The following is a 22,465-nucleotide window of genomic DNA, read 5'->3' on the forward strand; positions in this document are numbered from 1 at the left end:
TGTTCCCCAGGGGTTGTTCTGCAGCCACAGTGTTTACTTCCTCTAATGGCTTAAAGGACAACTCTATGCTGATGACTCCCCAAGTCTGTTTGCTCAGCACAGGCCTCTCCCCCAAGCTTCCAGCCTACACATGCACTTGCGTATGGGAAGTCTCACTTGGAAATCCCACAGGCACCTCAGACTCATGTCCACTGAAGATCCTGCTTCATCGAATCTACCTGTTCCTCCTCCTGCAGGCTCATCTTATTTGATGGTGACCCAGCTAGACACCCATGTCAGCCAGTAGATTACCCTCACTATTCAATCACTCTCTAAATCCTGACGAGTTCAGCTCCTTCATACTTCTCAAGTCTCTCCTCCATCCCCACTAGCTCCGACCTCTTCAAACCCCACACACCTCTCGCTTAACAGTCACCTTCCAATGGGTCTGCAAGCCCTCCAGTTTTATTGGCCTCAAATCAATTTCCCACAGAGCTGCTGAAACCATCTACTTAGAATACAAATCTGATCACCTCACTTTTCCACTTAGAGGCCTTCAGCCACTGACAGTATGAAGTCCAAACACCTTAACTTTATCACCCAGGAGTATTTATTGAATGTCAGGTACTGCTCTAGGCTCAGGGACTATAGAAATGAATAGTCTTTGCCCTAGAAAGCTCACATCTACCAGTACTTCCAGTAGGTGGGGAACTGACAAACTGTGTTTGAAAGCAGCTGCACCATTTATACTCCTGCCAACAATGTATGAGGGTTCCAGTTTCTCCACATCCTCTCCAACACTTGTCATTTTGATTAGAGTAACCCTAGTGGGTGTGATGTGGTATCTCACTGTGGTTCTGATTTGCATTTCCTTAAAAGTGAATGATGGTGAGCATCTTTTCATGTGCATATTGGCCATCCATGTACCTCCTTAGGAGAGATGTCTATTCAAATCCTATGCCTATTTTTTTAATTAACAAATTTTCCCCTCCAAGAGTTTTACATTTACAGAAAAATTGAAAAGGCAGTACATATATTTCCCAGATAACTTACACTCCATTTTCCTATTATTAACATCTTATATCAGTATGGTAAATCTATCAAAATGAATGAACCAATATTGATACATTGTTATTTACTAAAGTTCACAGTTTATTCACATTTTCTAAGTTTTTACCTAATGTCCTCTTTCTGGTCCATGATCCTATCCAACTACCACTTTACATGTAGTTGTCCTGTCTTCTCAGGCCCCTTTTGGCTATGATAGCTTCTCAGACTTTGCTTGTTTTTTAAAATATGTTTTTATTGCTTCAGAGAGAGAAGAAGGTAGAGGGGGAAAAGAGGGAGGGGGGAGACAGAGAGAGAGAGAGAGGAAGATAGATAGATGATAGATAGATAGATAGATAGATAGATAGATAGATAGATAGATAGAAATCAAAGGGTTGCTTCCCTCCCATATGCACCCCAAATGTGCCCTGACTGGCAATCGAACTGGTGACCTTTTGGTGCATAGGATGACACTCCAACCAACTGAGCCACACCAGCCAAGACAGAATTTCCTTGTTGTTTTTTATGACCTTGAAGTTTCGAGGTGTACTGGTCAGGTATTATATAGGGTCCTCTTCCATGAATATATGCCTGATGTTTTCCCCCTCCTGATTATACAAGGGTTATGGGTTTAGGGGAAGAAGATCATAGAGGTAAAGTGTCATTTTCATTCCCCTGTATCAATGGTACATGTGCTTGTTCACGTTGACCTTGACCACCTGGCTCAACTACTCTTTTTCAGATTCCTCTACTATAAAGTTACTTTCCCCCAACCCACAGGTGTTCTTTGGAAGTACTCTGTGTATCCTACACTTAAGAAGTGGGAAGTTAGAATCCCCCTCCTTTAGGGTAGAGCAGCCACACAATTTATTTGGAATGCTTCAGCACAGATTGGTCTCTTTCTCCTCACTAATATATTCAATCACTTTTTTATATCAGTATGGATTCATTGATATTTATTTTTTATGCTTCTGGTTAAAATACAATACTACTTTTGTTGCTGTTTTGTTTTTGGTCAAATTGTCCAACTTTGAGCATTGGAAGCTCTTTCAGTTGGTTCCTGTGGCCCTTGACACATCCCATCACTGCGTTGTGTGTGGTTTTTTTTTAGCACGCCCTTATTTTGTTACTGCAAGATGTTCTAGGCTCATCTTGTATATTTCCTGTCCCAGTCCTAGAATTATCTAGTTCTCCCAGAAGCTCTGGGATCTTCCATTTGAGAATAATATTACAACCAAGATCTAGGCACTAGGTGCACTTAATGATACGGGGGTGCCCTTTACCTATTTTCTAATTTTGCTATTTGCCTTTGTATTATTTTTTATTATTTATTGTCTAAAGTTTTACATGTCTCCTTTTCCCCCAATTGACCCCCCCGCCTTTGTATTATTGAGTTGTAAGAGTTTTTTATATGTTCTAGATACAAGACTCTTTATCAGATATATCATATGCAAATATCTTCTCCCAATCTATTTGTTATCTTTTCACTTTCTGATTCAATGTCTTATTGAGTTAAACAAATATGGTACATTATACTTTTCCATATACTAGTAAACCCGTGTTCAGAGGAGGCATTTCAGGCAGCATTTATTTTATCCTTTGGTCCTTAGGTCTCAAATGGCTCTTTCTCTACCAATCAGATGTCTCTGTTGGCTTCTGTGGAGTAAATGTTCCCATGTGTGGGCACTATACGAGGCAACGTAGGTCTTCACTGGTTAAGTGAATAGATATAGACCAGCTCCAAAGCTAACTCAGAGTTGCTGGAAGGGGGCTGGAAAGGGACGGGTGTGGCACCTGGGAGCAGAGACTGCCCTTCATTAAAAATGAAATTGCCCAGGTATTTATCCTTCTGGAGCAGGGGTGGGGAATGTCCGGCCAGCGGGTTGTATAAGGCCTGAGAAATCATTTGGTCTGGCCCTGCCAAGGCATTAGGGGTGAGTTATTTAAATGTTTGACCAAATATAGCAGGGTAATTTTTAAGTTGATAATTTTGTATGGCCCACAAATGATGTTATAAATATAAACTAGAGGCCTGGTGCACGAAATTCGTGCATGGAGGGGGGTTGTCCCTCAGCCCTCAGCCCAGCCTGTACCCTCTCCAATCTGGGACATCCCTCTCACAATCCAGGACTGCTGGCTCCCAACTGCTTGCCTGCCTGCCTTCCTGATTGCCCCTAACCGCTTCTGCCTGCCAGCCTGATCACCCCCTAACCACTCTGCTGCCAGCCTGTTTGCCCCCAACTTCCCTCCTCTGCCGGCCTGGTCACCCCTAACTGCCCTCTCCTGCAGGGTTGATCACCTCCAACTGCCCTCCCTTGCAGGCCAGGTGCCTCCCAACTGCCCTCTCCTGCTGGCCATCTTGTGGTGGCAATCCTGTGTCCACATGGGGGCAGGATCTTTGACCACATGGGGGAAGCTATATTGTGTGTTGCAGTGATGATCAATCTGCATAGTACTCTTCTATTAGATAGGATAGAGGCCTGGTACAGGGGTGGGGGCCAGCTGGTTTGCCCTGAAGGGTGTCCCGGATCAGGATGGGTTCCCTTGGAGCATGGGGCGGCCTGAGTGAGGGGCCTGTGGTGGTTTGCAGGCGGGCCACGCCCCCTGGCAACCCAAGCAGAGGCCCTGGTATCTGGGATTTATTTTCCTTCTACAATTAAAACTTTGTAGTCTGGAGCAGAGCCAAGCCTGGGGCTCCCTCCGAGGCCCGAAGTCATTTGTGTTGGGGTTATAATTGAAACTTTGTTGCCTTAAGCGGGTGGGCCCGGCCAGGGTGTTCGGAAAGCTCTGCTTCCCCTGTTGCCGGCGGCAACCCTGGCCTGCTCTCTCAAGCTCCATTCTGCCACCATTTGTTTGAATTTGTTTACCTTCTATAATTGAAACTTGGTAGCTTGAGTGGAGGCTTAGGCCTGTAACGGCTGGCAGAATGCTCAGCTTCCTCTGTTACCTAGGAAACCTTGCTCTCTGTGGCTATAGCCATCTTGGTTTGGGTTAATTTGCATACTCACTCTGATTGGATTGTGGGCGTGGCTTGTGGGTGTGTTGGAGGTATGGTCAATTTGCATATTTGTCTATTATTAGATAGGATGGCCCTTGGCAAAAAAAAAAAAAAAGTTCCCCACCCCTGTTCTACAGGGATCACAACTCTGCTTTATGATGGGAAACGCAGAGCATGATAGTACCTGTCCTGGGAAGCGCAGAACTTTCTCAGTAAGCACCCAACAAGAAAAGAGAAGCTGCCCATCTGATTTGTTGCATCTCACAACAGAAACACTCTAATCATTGCATTCCCTCCCAGGGAACTGAGGAGGGAGAGGCCTGCTCCAAATGCATGGACAGCTTGCTTCTACATTAGGTAAACTGTGTATGAGGATAAGGAAATGCAAACCAAAGCATTTCAGGCCTCTTGTGGGGCCTGTCTTTGGCTAATTCTCTGTCTGGAGCGGATGTAACCTACCAGCAGCATTTGACACAGATGAAGACACCTCCTCTTAAAACACTTTCTTCACCTGACTTCTCGGACAGCCTCTCCTGGTGGACCTCCCACCCCTGTCTGCTCTTCAGGTTCCTCTGCTGGTCCTGCTCCAGCACCCCAACATCCAAACAGTGGAGTGCCGCTCAGTTCCTGGACAGCTCCTCTTTCTTCTCTAAGTTGTTCTTGAGTGCTCACCTCTCCCTGTCTCACAGCCTTAAACCCCAGCTTCATGCTGATAAGCCCAGCTCCTCTTCCCATCCCAGACCTCTTTCCTGAGCTCTAGGTTCATATATGCAGCTCTCTTCTTCATCTCTATTCAGATGTCTAATAGGCACATTAAACTTAACATTCCAAGCCCAAACTTTTGATCTCCCCTTCCTAACTGCCCCTTTACCCCTCCTGGCTCAGGGTCGGGCTCATTTTCCTTTCAGCAAATGAAAACTCCATCCTGCGAGTTGCTCAGGAAAAGAGCCTTGGAGTCATTGGCTCACTTGCAATCCTATCAGCTGTATTTTTAAAATACATCCTCATCTGACCACCTGCCGTCCTCACCACTGCTACCATCTTGCTGTGAATCGCCACCATCTTTCACTCGGATCACCGCAGTCATTTTCTAACAGCTCCATCTGCTTCTGCCCTTGCCTGCAACCTCCTCTTCCCAATCGTCTATTTTCAACCTAGCAGCCCGAGTGATTCTTTTACAGTGTAAGTCAGATTAGGGCACGCTTCTGTTCCAAACCCTAACAGCTTCCTGCCTCACTCACAGTAAAAGCCAACATATCATTACAGCAGGCTTCAAGATCGCAGCCTCTTAGATTAAACCTCTGACCCCACCTCCTACTCTTCCCCTTGCTCATCCCCTTCAGCCACACTGGCCTTTCTGCTGTTCTTCAAATGCCAAGCACACTCCTTCCTCTGGGCCTTGCTCTTAGACTCCCGCCCCTGGAATGCTCTTCCCCTAGAGAGCCACATGATTTACTCTCACTCTTCCTTTAGCTCTGTCCTTAAATGCTATCAGCTTATTAAGGAATCCACAAAAACTCCAAAACTGAAGATTACATTCACATTATACCCTGGTGCACTCAATTCTCCTTCCCATGCCTAGTTTTTTATCATAGCATATACCTTTTTCTGACATACATATATACTGAGTGGCCAGATTATTATGATCTCTGAATGCATAATAATATGGCCACTCAGTATATATATTAGAGGCCTGGTGTATGAATTCGTGCATGGGTGGGGTCCGGCCAGTGTGGCCAGGGGGTGGGGACATGGGCGATTGGCTGGCCAGCCTTATGGTCGAACTCCTGGTCGAGGGGACAATTTGCATATTAGCCTTTTATTATATAGGATATACACTGAATGGCCAGATTATTATGCATTCAGAGATCATAATAATCTGGCCACTCAGTGTATTTTACTTATGTATGTCTTGCCCTACAATAATGCAAATTCCTAAGGGGAGGATTTACAGAGGATGCATGCTCAATAAATATCTGTTGAATGAATGAATGAATGAATGAATGAAGGCAGGAACACAAGGTTGAGGAAGCGTTTGTTTCTATGTGTTAGAACTCCCCTTACCACTCCTAAACTTTAGCTTTCATATCCTTACCTTTGTCAGATTGAGGAATGAGAGATACCATTCTCAGGAAAACAAAAATAAGAAGAAAATCAAAGAGATGACACCTTGAAGGAGGAAAGCAGAAAATAGAAGTGACAGGAAAGATAAAGGAGAAAAGAGAGGCAACTGTAATAAGAGAGACAGACACAAAGAGGAAATGGGGGGCGGAGGTGGGGGGAGAACCAGGAGGAAAACTCTGGGGTATTCTTTCTGAGTAATGGCCTCACAAACTATAAACACTGCCAGGTCCACTGTGGGGACTTCAGTGCCCACTCAGACTCCTGAGATACGCCAGACTGTCCCCAGTGACTCAGCTCCGGAGCAGTGACAGCTCAGGGTGGGGTGATCTCTGATGACAGGAATTAAAAAGCACACTGATAAAGCCTCCCACTTTTCAGTTAATCCCAGCAATTTTCCAGGACAAAGCCTCTTTTTGAGTTTGAAAATTAATCTTGGAGTCAGAGGGTGAGAACCACAGCAGAGGTCATTACCACAGGGCACAGGGGCTCTGCAATTCTGGTGCTCACACAGGCCATCTTGACCCTTTGCTCACCCGAAGTTTATCCTCCTATTAGAGATTAGACAGAGCACAGGTGTGTATAAAAAGAGACAACTTCACACCACCCCAAGCAGAAGAATGAACATAAACGGAGTTCCCTCAGAGCCCTCATTTCTTTATTACAGAAAGGGCGTTAATTTTCCCACTGGCCAGAACAGCTCCGGAAGAGAAAAACTACAAGCATCTTGCAACTTCTTGTTAAATAAGTTTTCTGACACATGGTGACTGGTGATTAATTACTGTGTTAGAAGATAGCATTCCTATAGGGATTGGCCGGAAATACAGCTGCTGTCCATGCTTGATTAGACATTGCCTAAGGAATGCTGAGGCACACAGCTCCAGTCTATCATTTCTGGCTATTTTGGTATTGCTGTTACATTTATTTTACATAGCTTCAAGTTCAGTAGAATTGATGGAGCCCATTTCACAAAACCGTTCCTCCCGAAATCGGAACAGAAAAAAGTTAAGGCTGTAAAGTGTGTCTATGTAGGTGTGTGTGTATGAGGGCAAGAGAAAATGAGGGGCAAGGCCTGTGAAGAGTAGGGATACATTATTCCTCTCTGTAACACTTTCCACTCTACAAAGAAAGGACTGCAAGGGAGATGACTGGTTCCTTATAAGCCTAGAAGGAAACTGACCCATGTCAGCTGATTAAACCTTTCAGGGCATTGATGATAAAACTGAACTTTGGCGTTACCCAAGCCCTTCACCAACACCAAAAGAAGCCTGGATTTGGTACCTGTTCATTAGTCCCATACACATGATGAACACTTACTCTGGACCGGCACCAAGGAAACAGACAGGAAGAGTCTCAGCCCCTTGAGCTGACAGTGTGGTAAGATGTCTTCTGACCCAGGATGGGAAGGACAGAATCAGCCAATGCCATACGTTCACACTAGCCTATTTCATAACCCGCCAAGAGTGGAGAGTAACAACAAGCAGTGCCTGTCCCACATGGCCACATTTCAGCTTACACCCTCTTCCCTGGACTGCAGTCACAGATCCAACTGGGAAAGGCATGCCTCGGTTGCTGTTAGTTATTTCACTCAGTCCACCAATGCCAACTCCAATATTGCCCAGTCAGCATTCTATTATTCAGATGCCAGTTTTTTCTAGTATGTGTTTGAGCCCCATACTGTCTGCCAAAAACTGTGTTAATTTACTTATTTCAGCTAAATAAAAAAAATCATTTAAAAAGGATGATTGGATTTACGAAAATATATTCCTCTGAGAATTAGTAATGCTTTTCTCTGTCCCTCAGGCCTCCACGTTCTTCTGTTCCCCTTGTCAATGTTATTATGAGACTAATTCAATAATGAGATCATTCCCCATAGAGCGGCCAAATAAATGCAGCATTCAGTCACACCTGGTTTCTCTAATCTGGGCAAGAAAGGCTTTCCACCAAATTTAGCCTAAAATAGGGAATTTAATGAACACACGCGCACATACACACACACACACACTCACACATGCAGGAAAAAAATAAGACAGGGAAAGAGGACAGAGAAGCAGAAGAACAAGGCAACAGTGGAACAAATGCAGTGACAGATTGGAGAAGAAAGGTTAAACACAAAGATATATGGCTATGTGATTCCAAAGCAAAGTTCCTAGCATACGTCTTAATAATTGTCAAGGTAATATAATACTTCATCGTTCCTTAAATGTCTCAAGAATTGTTTCAAATTTTCTTGAACTTCTTAGGGAATCAAAATATCAAGCGAAAAGACACAGAAGTACTAAATATGAGGCAGGAACACTCTGGATTATTAAAAACAAATGACTTCTTAGCCATAAAGGAGTCTGTGGGATAATTCAGCTAGATATAAGCTTAGCACTGAGAAGCCATAATCATCATCTATCCTCTTCAAAACTGGTTAAACTTTCATTAAAACACCAAAGGTCTGATGACTGAAGCAAGGTATAAATGGTGTTGAGACCTCATAAAGAGAGAATAAAATTAACTCGCAAATTTGAAAAGACACATTATAAAGAAACATTAAACACTGAAATCAGCAAACCTAGAAAAGAGGAAGTGCTGTTTAAAAGCAGCAGCTTCAATTACAGGAAAACGAGGGGAGGCAGGTTTCCTTTGGGACGAGATAGAAGAGATGAGGAAATAGATTCACGTAAAAATACATTCAATACCTGTTGTTTATAATGAGAGGAAAAAAAGGGAAAATCCAATGTCTGCAAATTTGCAAGTTATTAATTAAATAAATTATGGTTCATTTACAATATGAAATTAAAAGTAATATTTTCAGGCATTAAAAGTATTATTTTCAAGGAATATTAATAAATATGGGAAAAATGTTTTCCAAGAGTATAATGATCTGATAAGGAAAAATACAATTAAATGAATATAAAGCCACATTAACATAGTTTTAATTTTGTAAAAAGAGAAATTGTATGTATATGCAAGTATAAAAACTCCCCTACACACAGAATACGTGCACAAAAACCAGGAGAAAGTATACCCAATATCACGGTCTCTAGATTAAAATTTTATGAGTAATGTTTATAATCTTCTTTGTATTTTATATTACATACTAGAGGCCCGGTACATGGATTCATGCACCGGTGGCATCCCTTAGCCTGGCCTGCACCCTCTCGCAATCTGGGACCCCTCAGGGGATGTTGGACTGCCGGTTTTGGCCTGATCCCTGCAGGCCAGGCCGAGGACCCTACTGGTGCTATCTATATAGATGTTACGCAATAGCATATAATACTTTTATAACCCTCCCCCCAAAAATGTTAGTGAAGTTTTGCGGCAAAAGAAACTTAGGTTAAATATTAGGATAAATTACCTAATGGATGTTTTATTTCCAATAGAATTTTATAGAATTACTTTCTCTATGACTGATGAAAATCTATTTATTTTTGCTTTTTAAAAATTGAGATATAATTGATATATAGCATATTAGTTTCAGTTGTACAACATAATTATTTTATATATGTATATATTGCAAAATGATCACACTAAATTTAATTAATATTAAGCATCTGTTTAACCTTTTCTTTTTAAAATATTTTTTTCCCATTGATTTCAGAAAGGAAGGGAAAGGGAGAGAAAGATAAAAAAAATCAATGATGAGAGAGAATCATTGATCGGCCGCTTCCTGCACGTCCCACCTGGGGATCAAGCCCACAACCGAGGCATGTGTCCTGACTGGGAATCAAACTGTGACCTCCTGATTCATGGTCGATGCTCAACTACTGAGCCACACTGGTTGGGCTAAACTAACTTTTTAAGAACCAATAATCTACTTTTAAAAATGACTTCGTAGGCTTTGGTACAAGAAACTCAGCCTAATCGTCCCTCTTACCTTGCGAAGTCCAGGTCTGCCTCCCGTGACATGGTGATGTTGGTCAAATTCTGTTGAAGAACAAAAATGTTCCTGCACATTTTCTTGATGCCAGACTCACTGATGCGCCGGAAGTACTGGGCACCATTAATGAGGATGCAGGAGATCAGGTGTCCTAGGCCTGATGGATGGACACAGGGGTAGGGAGACAAGAAACAATAGATTAGTGACCTCATACATAAACTGACACACAGGATTTCTCTCTTCTAATCCTCCACCATTTAAATGACCAAAGAATACACATCTCTGATGGCTGCACCAGCTAATGTCACAATGATTTCAGAGTATTTATATGCTGCTCTGGTACTGAAAAATGGGGAGACTTTGCTGGCAACAAAACCTGGTAAATACACAGCTCCAGCACTGCTACGTACACCCAGTCACCATGCCAGCGCTTGGTGAATATGCCAGGTTTCATAAACGATTACAGTGCAGGAACTCTCTTCAGTACAGGTATTTTGGGAGTGGAGAACATATGTAAATACAATGATGTGTTTGACCTCCTCTTTCTCCCACAAAACAGCTAGGAGTATATGCTACCTCAAAAGTTGCTTCAGGACCTACCTAGGCAAAAATAAATCAATAAGAAATTGGGCTATTGGCACTGATGCTAATACACCTCAACACTGACAGTGGGGTATATTTCTGAAGTAGCAACTGGAGAGAATGTAAGCAGAAGCAAAGTGTGAAAGAAAAGCAGATCATGCATTAAACTGTTGAGTTCCTCCGAGATAGCTATGGGCATTTCTAGAGCCTGATAAGTGGTTTGTCCTTGTCGCCAAAGGACTATCTTGAGGTCTATGAAACTGACCAAGAGCAGGTCAGAACATCAACAACTACAGGTCCCATTCAGGGTATCCTATGTAATTGAGTTCAGAACAACCCGAGGCACATGTAGATTACCATTTCAAGAAGCCAGATTCTAATTCTAAATACTTAGAATTAAGTAAACTTCTAGTTCTTTTTTTCCCTTTTTCTTGCAGAGCTGGACTCTAGCAGGCTGTTTCCCCAGAACTTGAGTGCTAGTCTGACTAGTCCCAAACGGTCTGCTGTATTTGTTACTTCCCTCTTCTGAAGGCATAGTCCCTCCACGGTGACTGTGGCTCAAGTCAGAGTTTAGGGTGCGTCTTTGGGTGTCATGGCTTCCTCTGTCTTCAAAATGAGTTTCTCCTCCATTAGGATGAAGGTGGCAAAGGGAGAGGAAGGTGTGTTCTCTCTTGTTCTGCTATCCTCACCAACATTGCTTCCAGCCGACAAAGCCACTTGCATGTGCTACTACTTGAAAGTGAGGAAAAGACACCCAGGGATTTTACATTAATGCCAGACAACTGACTTCTGTGAAAAATCTCCGTAGGTCAAGTTTCAGCTGCTACTCCTGAGCCCATACCTCCAGGTATAATTCTGTTCTGCCATTTGCAGTAGATCCTAAGTATATGCAATTGGTGTGGGCAGGTGGATTGTTTGAAAAGAATAATGAATACTGCCCAGCCAGTGTGGCTCAATGGTTGAGCATCGACCTATGAACCAGGAGGTCATGGTTTGGTTCCTGGTCAGGGCACATGCCCCAGTTGCAGGCTTGATCCTCACTAGTGGACATGCAGGAGGCAGCTGATAGATGATTTTGTCTCATCATTGATATTTCTATCTCTCTCCTCTCCCTTCCTCTCTCTGAAATAAATAAAAACATATATAAAAAAAGAATAGTAAATACTAATAAGTATATTACATAAAAATTTATGTAATAAATAATAGTAACAAATAATAAAACCAATTAGAAGTTGGTCTCTTTATGTTATCACTACACACCAGCAATTCTAAACCACAGCTGGGATGAAGTACTTCCCCCCCACCACTCATGGAAGCCTGAGATCCTGTCACCTCGTCCCCCAGCTTGGGGAAACTCAATATTATACCTTTTGAATTTAGAAAATTACATCGCAGAGAAATAACTGGCTTTTAAAACATAAAGTCTGAAACTTTCCTAGTTAAAATCAATTCTAAGTCAGAGGATCAGGCCTGTATTTTGCAACGTGGTCTCCCAGCAGGATTGCATGTGAAGAAATGCCTGGGCACAATGAGAGGAAAACTCTGGGAAAGAGAATGTAGGGCTTGGAAGAGCCCCGGTAAAGACCAGAGAGGACTTTGCAGAAGGGAGAAGTGAATTCTCAGATGGGCACCTCAGATTCAAGCTACAGAGCGTGACGGCTGCCCCCAAATCCATTGTGCCAGGCGCTCACTAACAGCTAGCTTTGTGATATGATTTAAAGAAAAAGTAGGATTTGGAGGCCCACATTCTCTGGACCTCCAAGAGAATGAAGCAATCAATGGCCAGGCATCATCACTGCCTCTCTTCAGGTGGCTACAGTCCTTTAGAGAACGCACCTCTGAATAGATGTAAACAACACTGGTTTCATTCCAATACACACCGTGGATGCTTTTAGCGCCCAGGTCTATGTACAAAGAAACCAAAACAAGAGAAGAGGGAAGGCACTGTGAAGTCCTGACAGGGATCCTAGGAGGGAATTCAGCAGGAAAAGTTACCTGCCTGGCACCACAGTGCTGTCTTTCATACCCTCCCCTGCCTGCGGCCCGCCCTGAAGGCATTCAGGATGCAGCCTCCCTAAAATCAATGCCCATTGGAGGTTGCCTTTGTTTTCCGATAATAACGCATTCTCTGAGAGAAAAGTTTTAGCCAGGAGGGATTTTTCAGGACCCTCTCCTCATGGTGTATGTTTCTTTTTCTCTTACGAGCTCCTCTTGAGTGAATTCAGGTCCCTCCACACATTTACCCAACTCTCATGAGTGGCATGTCAGGGAGGCAGCCGGCTGCCATCTGCCTTATCTTGGATTAAATCTCCTTATCAACCGGGAGCAGATGGCAGCCATATTGTTGTCTACCTGGCCATACAGAGATACCAGGCATTGCTGCTTTAAGCAAAAAAGATATAAAAGTTCCAACAACCTTTCCCCACAAGTTTTAAACTTAGATGATAGAGAAAAATCAGGCCCCGGGCCCCTCCCTCCCTCCTGAACACACAGGGATGGGGCAGGGCTGACCTTCAAAGATGTACTGGAACTTGTGCTGCTGCAGGCTGGCACCCATGGCCTCTTCGATGGCACTGATGTCTTTGTTGAGCTTGACCACCAGAGGGTCATAATCCATACTCTCCACGTTGGCAACGATGGCATAGTTCCCCTCCTTTGCAAGAGGAATGAGATAGTGGAAACAGTGAACCCTGGAAAAGACAGAGAGATTGGGGAGAGAAATTAGCAATTCATCTTTCCTGATGAGAATAATGATCTTTTTGTGACAGTGCACTCAAATATTTACAGAAGCAGTGGCCTGTAAAACTGCATGTGCCCCTCCCCCTTTCACCAGAAAGCCACCTTGGTTACTCCCCAAACAGCTAAGTGATCTTGAGCAAATCAGAGTCTGTGGCTCTTGCTTATTTAATCCACATGCTGTGGGGGAGAAATAGATGAGCTCTAAAATCCTTTTCAGTGACAGGACTGCATGCATAGTGTGAAAAGCATTACATTTTCCAACAGATATGGTTGTAGTAAAAATGAGAGGTGGATGTCACAGATCTAAAATGTGTAAGCTGTATAATGAGACTACATTGGTTTCAATTCCCAATTCCAACCCTTATTAGCTGTGTGACTTCAGGCAAGTTATTGTCTCTCTCTGTCTCGGTTTCCGTATCCGTGCAATGGGAATGAGAACAATACCTAAGGAGCTACTACATAGAAAGTGTTTCGCATAGAGCCTGGCACGGAGGAAGTGCATAGTAAGGCTGGATGTTATCACTATTAACATATTTATTAATGTTAGTCTATTACTTAAATAAAACACAAAACATCCATGAATTTGTTAAAAATTGCACTAGGCCCTGGGAATGAAAGATTCAATTTGTGTCCTTGAACACTACAACCTGGTGGGGCTGACCAAGAAAAAAATGCCCAAAAGAGGGCAGTGTTTCCCTAAGGAGCACATGCACTGCGAGTGTGTGGAAAGGGCACATCTGAATGAGCTGGAGGAAGAAGGGTATTTCTGTGTTGAAATGGCCTGAGTCATTTTGGTTAGGCACAATTCTTCATTTCTTTTTATTTGATTTTACTGAATTTATTGGGGTGACATTGGTTAATAGAATTACGTCGGTCTCAGCCCTACCATTCTATAATACATGGCATTGTGTGTTCACCACCCCAAGCCAAGTCTCCTTCCATCACCATTTATCCCCCCATACCCTCTTTGACCTCCTCCACCCCCTCTTCATTTCTTTTTGGTAGATATCAGTAACTGCCAGAGATGCTTGAGGTGGGTAAGAATTGGCTACTTCATTACCTTTGTATGAAATTGAAATGAAAAGCACACATAGGTATTTATTTTAAAAAGAAAACAGAAACACCATCCATAGTTCACATAGGCCATTCTCTGAACTCAATGAATTCCTAACACTCTATTGTTTTGAATGCATGTATCTGATGCTCCTGGCGGGAGATATGACACAATTCGCGTCAGGATTCTGTTATAGTTGGCATCAGGTAACAAGAACTATTCCTAAACACATGGCTGCAAAAACCTTGGGCATTTATCCCCAGTGATGCAAACACAGACTTGATTGCCATCTTTCCTTTTAAGTCAGGTTTACTGAGAAATAATTTATAAGCAGGAAATTTCACCCTATTTAGGGTACTATTCTATGAATTTTGAGAAATGCATACAGTTGTATAAGCACCACCATAATCATTACAGAATAGTCTTATCACCCCCAGAATTTCCTTGTCCCCTTTGAAGTCAATCTCTACTGACACCCCAAGCTCTTGCAACCACTGATGTATTTTCTGTCCCGTGGTTTCATCTCTTCCAGAATGCCATATAAATGGAATTGTATAGAATGCTGCCTTTGGAGTTTGGCTTCCTTTACTCTGCGTTAAGGGTTTGAGATAAATCAATATTGTTCATTCCTTCTTATGGCTGAGCAGTCCCCCACATATGGATGTACCACAATTTCACTCTTCACCAGGTGACATCTGGGTTGTTTCCAGTTTGGGGTGATTATGAATAAAGCTGCTTCATGTACAGGTTTTTGTATACATTTTCATTTCTCTTGGGTAAATACCTAAAAGTGGATTGGTGGGTCATATGGTAGGTGTATGTTTAATTTTATAAGAAACTGCCAAACAGTTTTCCAAAGTAGCTGTGCCTTTTCCTATCCCACCAGCAACGTGTGAGGGTTCCAGTTGCTCCACATCTTCCACCAGCACCTAGTGTTGTCAGTTTTTCTAAATTTTAGCTCTATTGGCACCTTATAGGCATAAGATATTTAAAGTGTTCTGATATAGGTATACATTGTTAAAGGATTCCCCCATGTAGTTAATTAACACCTTTATCACCTCACATATCTATTTCTTTTTTTAGTGTGAACATTTATGTTCTACTCTAGTAGCAGATTTAAATTACACAGTACAGTGTTATTAACTATAGGCACCATGTTTTACATTAAAGCTCCAGGCCCTCAGGCCTTATTAATCTTATAATGAAAGTCTGTACTCTTTTCTTAATCTCTTCCCATTCCCTCCACTCCCCCAGCCTGCCTCTCTCTCTCTCTTTCTCTCCCTCTCTCTCTCTCCTTAGATTCTGCATATTGTAATAATACCATGACTATTTGTCTTTCCTTGTCTGGCTTATTTCACTTAGCAAAATGCCCTCAAGCATTTGTCAGGTAAAAAAGAAGTTTAGTCATTCTAATAGATGTGTAGTGATATCTCATTGTGGTTTTAATTTATGTTTCCTAATGACTGATGATGTTGGGCATATTCATAGGTTTATTTGCTGTCCATATATCTTTGTGTTCACATCATTTGCCTAATTTTTTAATTAGGTTGTTGTCTTACTAACTTTTGAGAGTTCATTATATTTTTTTCTGGATGCAAGTCTTTTATTAGATATGCATTTTGCAAATATTTTCTACCAGTCTTTTATTTGTCTTTTCTTTTTTTTTTTTTTCCACATAAAGTTCTTAGTCTATTAACCCTCTCATGAAAAATCTGCACAGTCACCACAGATAAAGTCAGAAGAATCTTTACTCCTTCTGTTGTCCAGTCTCCAGCTCACTTTCTGCAGCACCAATGATGGCCTCTGCAGACCCCTGACTCTCTTCATCCTGTTCTTGGCTTCCTTTCTCTGAGCTCTTGAGGTCTTCCTCTCATACAGGCCATGATGTCTTGCGAGACTATGTTTGGGTTCATTTTTCTTTGCATAACCCCAGGATTCATAATTCATGCCAAAGCCAGCTAAAATGCCGCCATCAAAATGGGTTCTGAATCTAAACACAAAGATGACATCTGCTGTGGTTTAATACATTTTGGCTACTTTCCCCGGAATTTCTGTCTTAGGTACTGTTGGTGATGGGTGAAGGACGTCAATGACTATTTGTTTCCGCTTAGGTAGTTTGTTTTCATAAACTTCCTGGTCCGGACAATCTGTGTTGCTCATGATGGTGGCTGACCTTCAGGCAGCCAGGGGGAAAAGAGACACTTTTTTTTTTTCACTTTACCAGTATCTTTCAGAGACTGGTTTTAAATTTTGATGAAGTTCAATTTATCATTTATTTCCTTAATGGCCAGTGCTTTAGGTGTTAGATTTAAGACTCTAAGCAAAGTCACTAAATTTTTTCATGTGTTTTCTTCTAGAAGTTTTAAAGCCTTAGGTTTTACATTTAGATCTAGAATCTATTTTGAGCTAAGTTGTGTATAGTACGTGTTATATTCTTATCACCTGTTCATGCAAGGGAATCCAAATATCTTCATTTTCATGATGGGGCGCATCTTAACAGCTGCTAAGCAACTCATGACTAATTGCACCAATAAAAGCTCATTCTGACATTCATGTGCTAACTGGCAAAATGTACAGTTTTGATCGAGATACCAGTAAGTGCACTGGTCACAGATCCCTCTAGAATCCGATTTTCTGATATAATGAAAGTCAATCAACCCTGGAGAAGGATTAATGATGAGGGAAATTGATTGGCACTGTGGTTGAAATTTAAACTAAGCAGCTCTTAATTGAAAATAAAATGAAGCCATCAATGCTAAAGTATTTTTATAATAAATTATAAATATTATAACCTAGACAATGGGAAGACCATGGACAAAGGCCTGTGTGAATGGAGGGTAGTTTCAGGGGGTGATGAGCTGCTCCTTCCGGTACACACAGATCTCAGGACAGAGCATGAGGTGAGCTTGGGGAGATGGGCAGGGCCAGGTCCTCATGGGCTTTGGAGGCCATCTGAGGACTTTGGACTTTGAGAAGCCATAGGGAGCCTTAGGAGGATTTTAGGAGGTGAAATGATATCATTGGATATGAGCTTCAGCAAGATCACTCTGGCACAGGATGAAGGGTGGATTGATGGTGGAGTGTGCAAGAAACTGGAAGTAGAGAGACTACTTAAGACATTGTTACAGATTGGAGGTGAGAGCTTATGAGATCCTGAGATGAGGGGCAGAGAAGAGAGATAAACACTGTTTTAAGGTACCATCTTCCTCTCCCAAAATGGCCAGAGATGAAAAAGAAATTAGTCATTGACAAATGTCAAACTTTAAAAAAGTGTTAGTTTTTTTTCCCTTTTCTTTTGAATTCTGACATGTTGTTGCTGACCTTAATATGCCTTTGGCATTATGGTTTTCTGCAAATATTGTTGATTGCACAGCAGGGTGGTTGATTTTCAGAAAGTGCACACTTAGGATCCCAACAATGACAGGCGGTGGCTCTGAACCCACTTGGATTCCTGCTGATGGTGAGAGAATCGGCTGATAAAGGTGACATTCTTTGCATCTTGGACTCAAATGGCAACCTCATTTTCTTCTTATGACATTCAAATAGAAGAAAATACTGAAAAATATTTTATTGTCTCACCATGTCTTTCACTTCTAGGGGGTGTCATTTGCCTTATGTTTCAAACTTGGGAAAGGCACTGTTTGGTGGTTAAATGTGACCTACAGTGACGCAGGTAAACTGTCAAATGCTGTTTGGATGGGTTCTTCAACACAGAACCTGCTGGATTTGAGGACCCTTTAAAATCGAACGTTAACAATAGTAAAGAAAAATATGGACTATGGATATAAACATTGAAGGAAATAAGACAAAAAATTGGCATTTGAAGTTGTTCTGGATTTCATGCTAGCATTTCCCATTACTTTTTTTTCCTATCTATGCTCTTACTAGTGTCTTCTTGGGTAAAAATGCCAGAGGTAGTGCCTTCCAGCCACCTTTTCATTGTACCAGTTCTGGACAACAGGTCCTAAGTTCTAATTCTTTCTTAGCAGGAAAGAAAAGAACAAACACGAGCTGATTATGATCACAAGGATGATGTTGGCCATGCAGCACCTCTGTATCTTTCAAATACATGTAGTGAACTACTGAGTGAAAACAGAATCTCAAAATCAATCCAACAGATTCTATTTGGGGAAACAGCACTTATTTTATCTGGGTTTAGTCTCAAACCAGCTAATTCTCAAGAGTGACTGATGTTTTTATTGAGCATCTATTATACAGTGGGACTCTTCCTGATTCTGGGGCCAGCACAGTGAACAAGACTCACCTGTTTCCTTTCTTCTGGGAGCTAACTGTCTCTTCCCACTATGGGCACCTTGCATTCTGCTCTTTTTTAGCATTATCATACTACAGTATAAGGATTTGCTTGAGATATGTCTTATTCATTTTGTAAACTGATTATCATCACTGATGGTAAAAATAAAATAAAAAGCTTAGTCTGTGACAAGAAATGAATAAAATGTGTGAACATTCTCTATCGAAGCCATACATGGGGTGTTCTATCCAGTTTTATACACCATACTTTAAAGAAACAAAGACAAATGGAGCATATGCATGAGAAAGCAACCTGAATGTTGGAATCATGTTTATGAGGAGGTGAAGACATTCAACTTAGAAAAAACAAACATGTTTAGTGTTCACAGTAAAAGTCAAGGAAAGAAAATTCTTCATCCGGGACTCTAAAACTCAGCATTGTTGTTATTTATTTTTAAAATGACCTTCTTCTGTTTTTAGACTAATGTTGAAGGAGATATAGCTGTGGATGTTACAGCACCAAATGGTTCCTTGTAGAGTTAATAAATAATGACTAAAACATGTTCAGCATTATAGAATAGTACTGCCAAGATGTAGAAAAACAAAAAGGGCAGAATAGAGGTTAAGGATTTAAAAGATTTTACTCAAACGTGTTGTAAACATCCCACCTGGAATTAACTACACTACAAGCAGATAATTCTAAATGTAGAACACATCATGCGCCCGCACAATCAATAGCATAATTCCAGGAGCGGTGATAGTAATGAATTCGATGTTCTCTTGTTTTTCTGTGTGACCCAGGTAAAAGAGACATCAGAATGTTACTGGTGGTTTCTTTCTTTTATGCCTATTGCATTTACTTACTCATAGAAAACACCTGTCATGCTACAAATAAATAGAAAACAAATATAAATCTTATTGTAAGTCAAATAAGAACACAGAAGAAAAGCCTTATTTCTGGACAGCTGAATGTAAGAAGTAAGTTCAGGTTGGAACCAAGATGGTGGCATAGGTAAATGCTGGTACTCGCCACCTCCCACAACCATGTCAAAATTACAACTAAAATACAGAACAACCATCATGCAGAACTACCTAAGAGCTGGCTGATTGTCCGTCCTAAAACTAGAGAATTAAAGACAGTACATCAAGACTTGTAGGAGGGGCGGAGGCATGCCACTGTGGAGGCCTCACGTGAGAAGCAAGGGGACCCAGCCTCACACCAGACTTCCAGAGCTGGGAAGAGAAGTCCCTGGAACTTTGGGCTATAAAAACCAGTGAGGTAGGGGAGAGTGGGGGTAAGGAGGAGAGATCAACCAAAGGACTTGTATGCATGCATATGGGCCTAACCAATGGACACAGACAACAGGGGGGTGAGGGCATGAATGGGGGGGGGGGAGATAGAGGGGTAATGGGGGAAGAAGGACACATGTGTAACACCTTAATCAATAAAGAAATTAAAAACACACACACACACACACACACACATACACAAAACAAAAACAAAAAACAAACAAACAGCGAGGATTGTGGCTGAGTGACATGGAGGCTGCTGGAGACCCAGGCAGTCCCTCTTAAAGGGCCAGCACATGAACTTAAATGGTCTTGCTTCCTCTGAGCTCCAGCGCTGGGGCAATGCTCAGGGGCAGGGTAGGGGGTGCCAGATACATACAGGGAGGAACTGAATTATCTGGCATCGTGGCAGGAACTTGGAGATGGCTTTCTCTCGCAGGGGTTTTGTTCCTGTGGTGGGACCTCCCCTGTCGCAAAGCTGACTGGGGCCATATCTGAGTTTCCATAGTGTGGTCCACACTGTTCATTATGCCCTGGTGATTCCCTGAGACCCGGCCCTAGCCAATTTGCAGCCAACCCAAACTGTTTGCAATAGCTTTTCCATATGAATGGCATGTCCTGGCTCAGGCTTCAGACTTTTCAAAAATTTCTTAAACAAGCAGCAGCTGGCATCAGCATGCCCCAAATCTACCAGTAAAAGGCCCAAGACTAGGCACTAGCACCAGCCTGCCTTGCTTCACAGCTGGGCCTCACCTGGGCATTTTCAAGCTCAATACAAATAGTAGCCAGCTGCAGATCTCTCTGTAGCTCTTGCCTGGTGGTCCCAGGTAGTGGCTGACTTTGCATATCCTGGGAGACCCCAGAGCCAGTGCACTGGGTGGACAGCTTTAGACCACACCAGATTACAACTCTACACATTCACATGCAACACACCTAAGGGAAAGATTCAGTGAGCACCAAAGCCCCACTGAAGCAGGTCCTGCTCCATAGGGGTATCTCTGCAAAGCAGCTCTTTCACCTTAGTCACAGCTGGTCCTCACAGCCAACTGGCCTGGAGGACAATTCCTCCCAGTGATGCCAACAGCAATCTAGACTCAAGTACAGTAAGACTGTGCACACAGCCCACACAGGGGCGCACCTAGAGTGCCCAGTTCAGGTGACTGGGCAGCCTGAGCCAGTGGACCCTATAGGACACCTGCTACACAAGACCACTCTAACAAATCCAGGGAACATAGCAGCTCTACCTAATACATAGAAACAAACACAGGGAAGCAGCCAAAATGAGGAGACAAAGAACCATGTCACAAATGAAAGAAATGGAAGCAAGCAAACTACTGGATACAGAGTTCAAAACAATGGTTATAAGGTTATTCAAGGATCTTAATGAGAGCTTCAAGGGACTCAGTGAGATTTTCAAGGATCTTAGTGAGAATTTCAAAGACATGAAAAAGGACCAGTCAGAAGTTAAGCATACACTAACTGAAATAAAGAATAATTTACATGGATTAAACAGGATATGGAGAATCAAATAAATGATTTGGAATATGAGGAAGCGAAAACACTCAATCAGAAGAGCAAAAAAAAAAAAAAAAAAATGAAGATAGTGTAAGGAGCCTCTGGGACAACTTCAAGCATACCAACATTCATGTTATGGGGGTGCCAGAAGGAGAAGAGAGAGAGCAAGATATTGAAAACCTATTTGAAGAAATAATGACAGAAAACTTCCCCTACCTGGTGAAATAAATAAGACTTATAAGTCCAGGAAGCACAGAGAGTCCCCACACAAGAGGAACCCAAAGAGGCCCACACCCAGACACATCATAATTAAAATGCCAAGTGCTAAAGACAAAGAGAATCTTAAAAGCAGCAAGAGAAAAGCAGTTAGTTACTTACAAGGGCGAGTTCATACAACTGTCAGCTGGTTTCTCAACAGAAACTTTGTAGGCCAGATAGGAGTGGTAAGAAATATTCAAAGTGATGAATAGCAAGGACCTACAACCGAAATTACTCTACCCAGCAAAGTTATCATATAGAATTAACCTTTTGCACTCAGATGTCGAGTGTGACTTGACACGGTTAGCATCGGTAGCAGCTCTTTTTATACTCTTTGAATGTATCAATAATTTGAAATATAAAAAAATTCAAATAAATAAGTTTGTATGAAAAGAAACTCCAGTTTTTTATTCTACTGCCACGCTTTGTAAAATCTGGGGTATTTAGCCGAAACCGGTTTGGCTCAGTGGATAGAGCGTCGGACTGTGGACTCAAGGGTCCCAGGTTCGATTCTGGTCAAGGGCATGTACCTTGGTTGCAGGCACATCTCCAGTGGGGGGTGTGCAAGAGGCAGCTGATTGATGTTTCTCTCTCATCGATGTTTCTAACTCTCTATCCCTCTCTCTTCCTCTCTGTAAAAAATCAATAAAATATATTTTAAAAAAATCTGGGGTATTTAAAAAATTAAATCTCGAGTAGAATAAAGGAATCGAGAAAAAAGCAAGTGAGTGCAAAGGGTTAAAGGTCAGATAAAGAGCTTCAC

The 22,465-nt window shown here is 42.1% G+C and overlaps 1 protein-coding gene across 1 annotated transcript in view; it reads right to left on the bottom strand.

Moving 5' to 3' along the window:
- Positions 1-22,465, bottom strand: part of EXOC4 (exocyst complex component 4) — a 737,356-nt gene that overhangs the window by 43,383 nt on the left and 671,508 nt on the right. Inside the window, exons 16-17 of the mRNA XM_008150517.3 lie at positions 13,107-13,285; positions 10,011-10,170 (exon numbers count right to left, since the gene is read on the bottom strand). Coding sequence (XP_008148739.2) covers positions 10,011-10,170; positions 13,107-13,285 — 339 coding nt within the window. The remainder of the gene's footprint in view (positions 1-10,010; positions 10,171-13,106; positions 13,286-22,465) is intronic.

This window comes from Eptesicus fuscus, chromosome 14 (genome assembly GCF_027574615.1).
Source record: "Eptesicus fuscus isolate TK198812 chromosome 14, DD_ASM_mEF_20220401, whole genome shotgun sequence".
NCBI classification, from domain to species: Eukaryota; Metazoa; Chordata; class Mammalia; order Chiroptera; family Vespertilionidae; genus Eptesicus; species Eptesicus fuscus.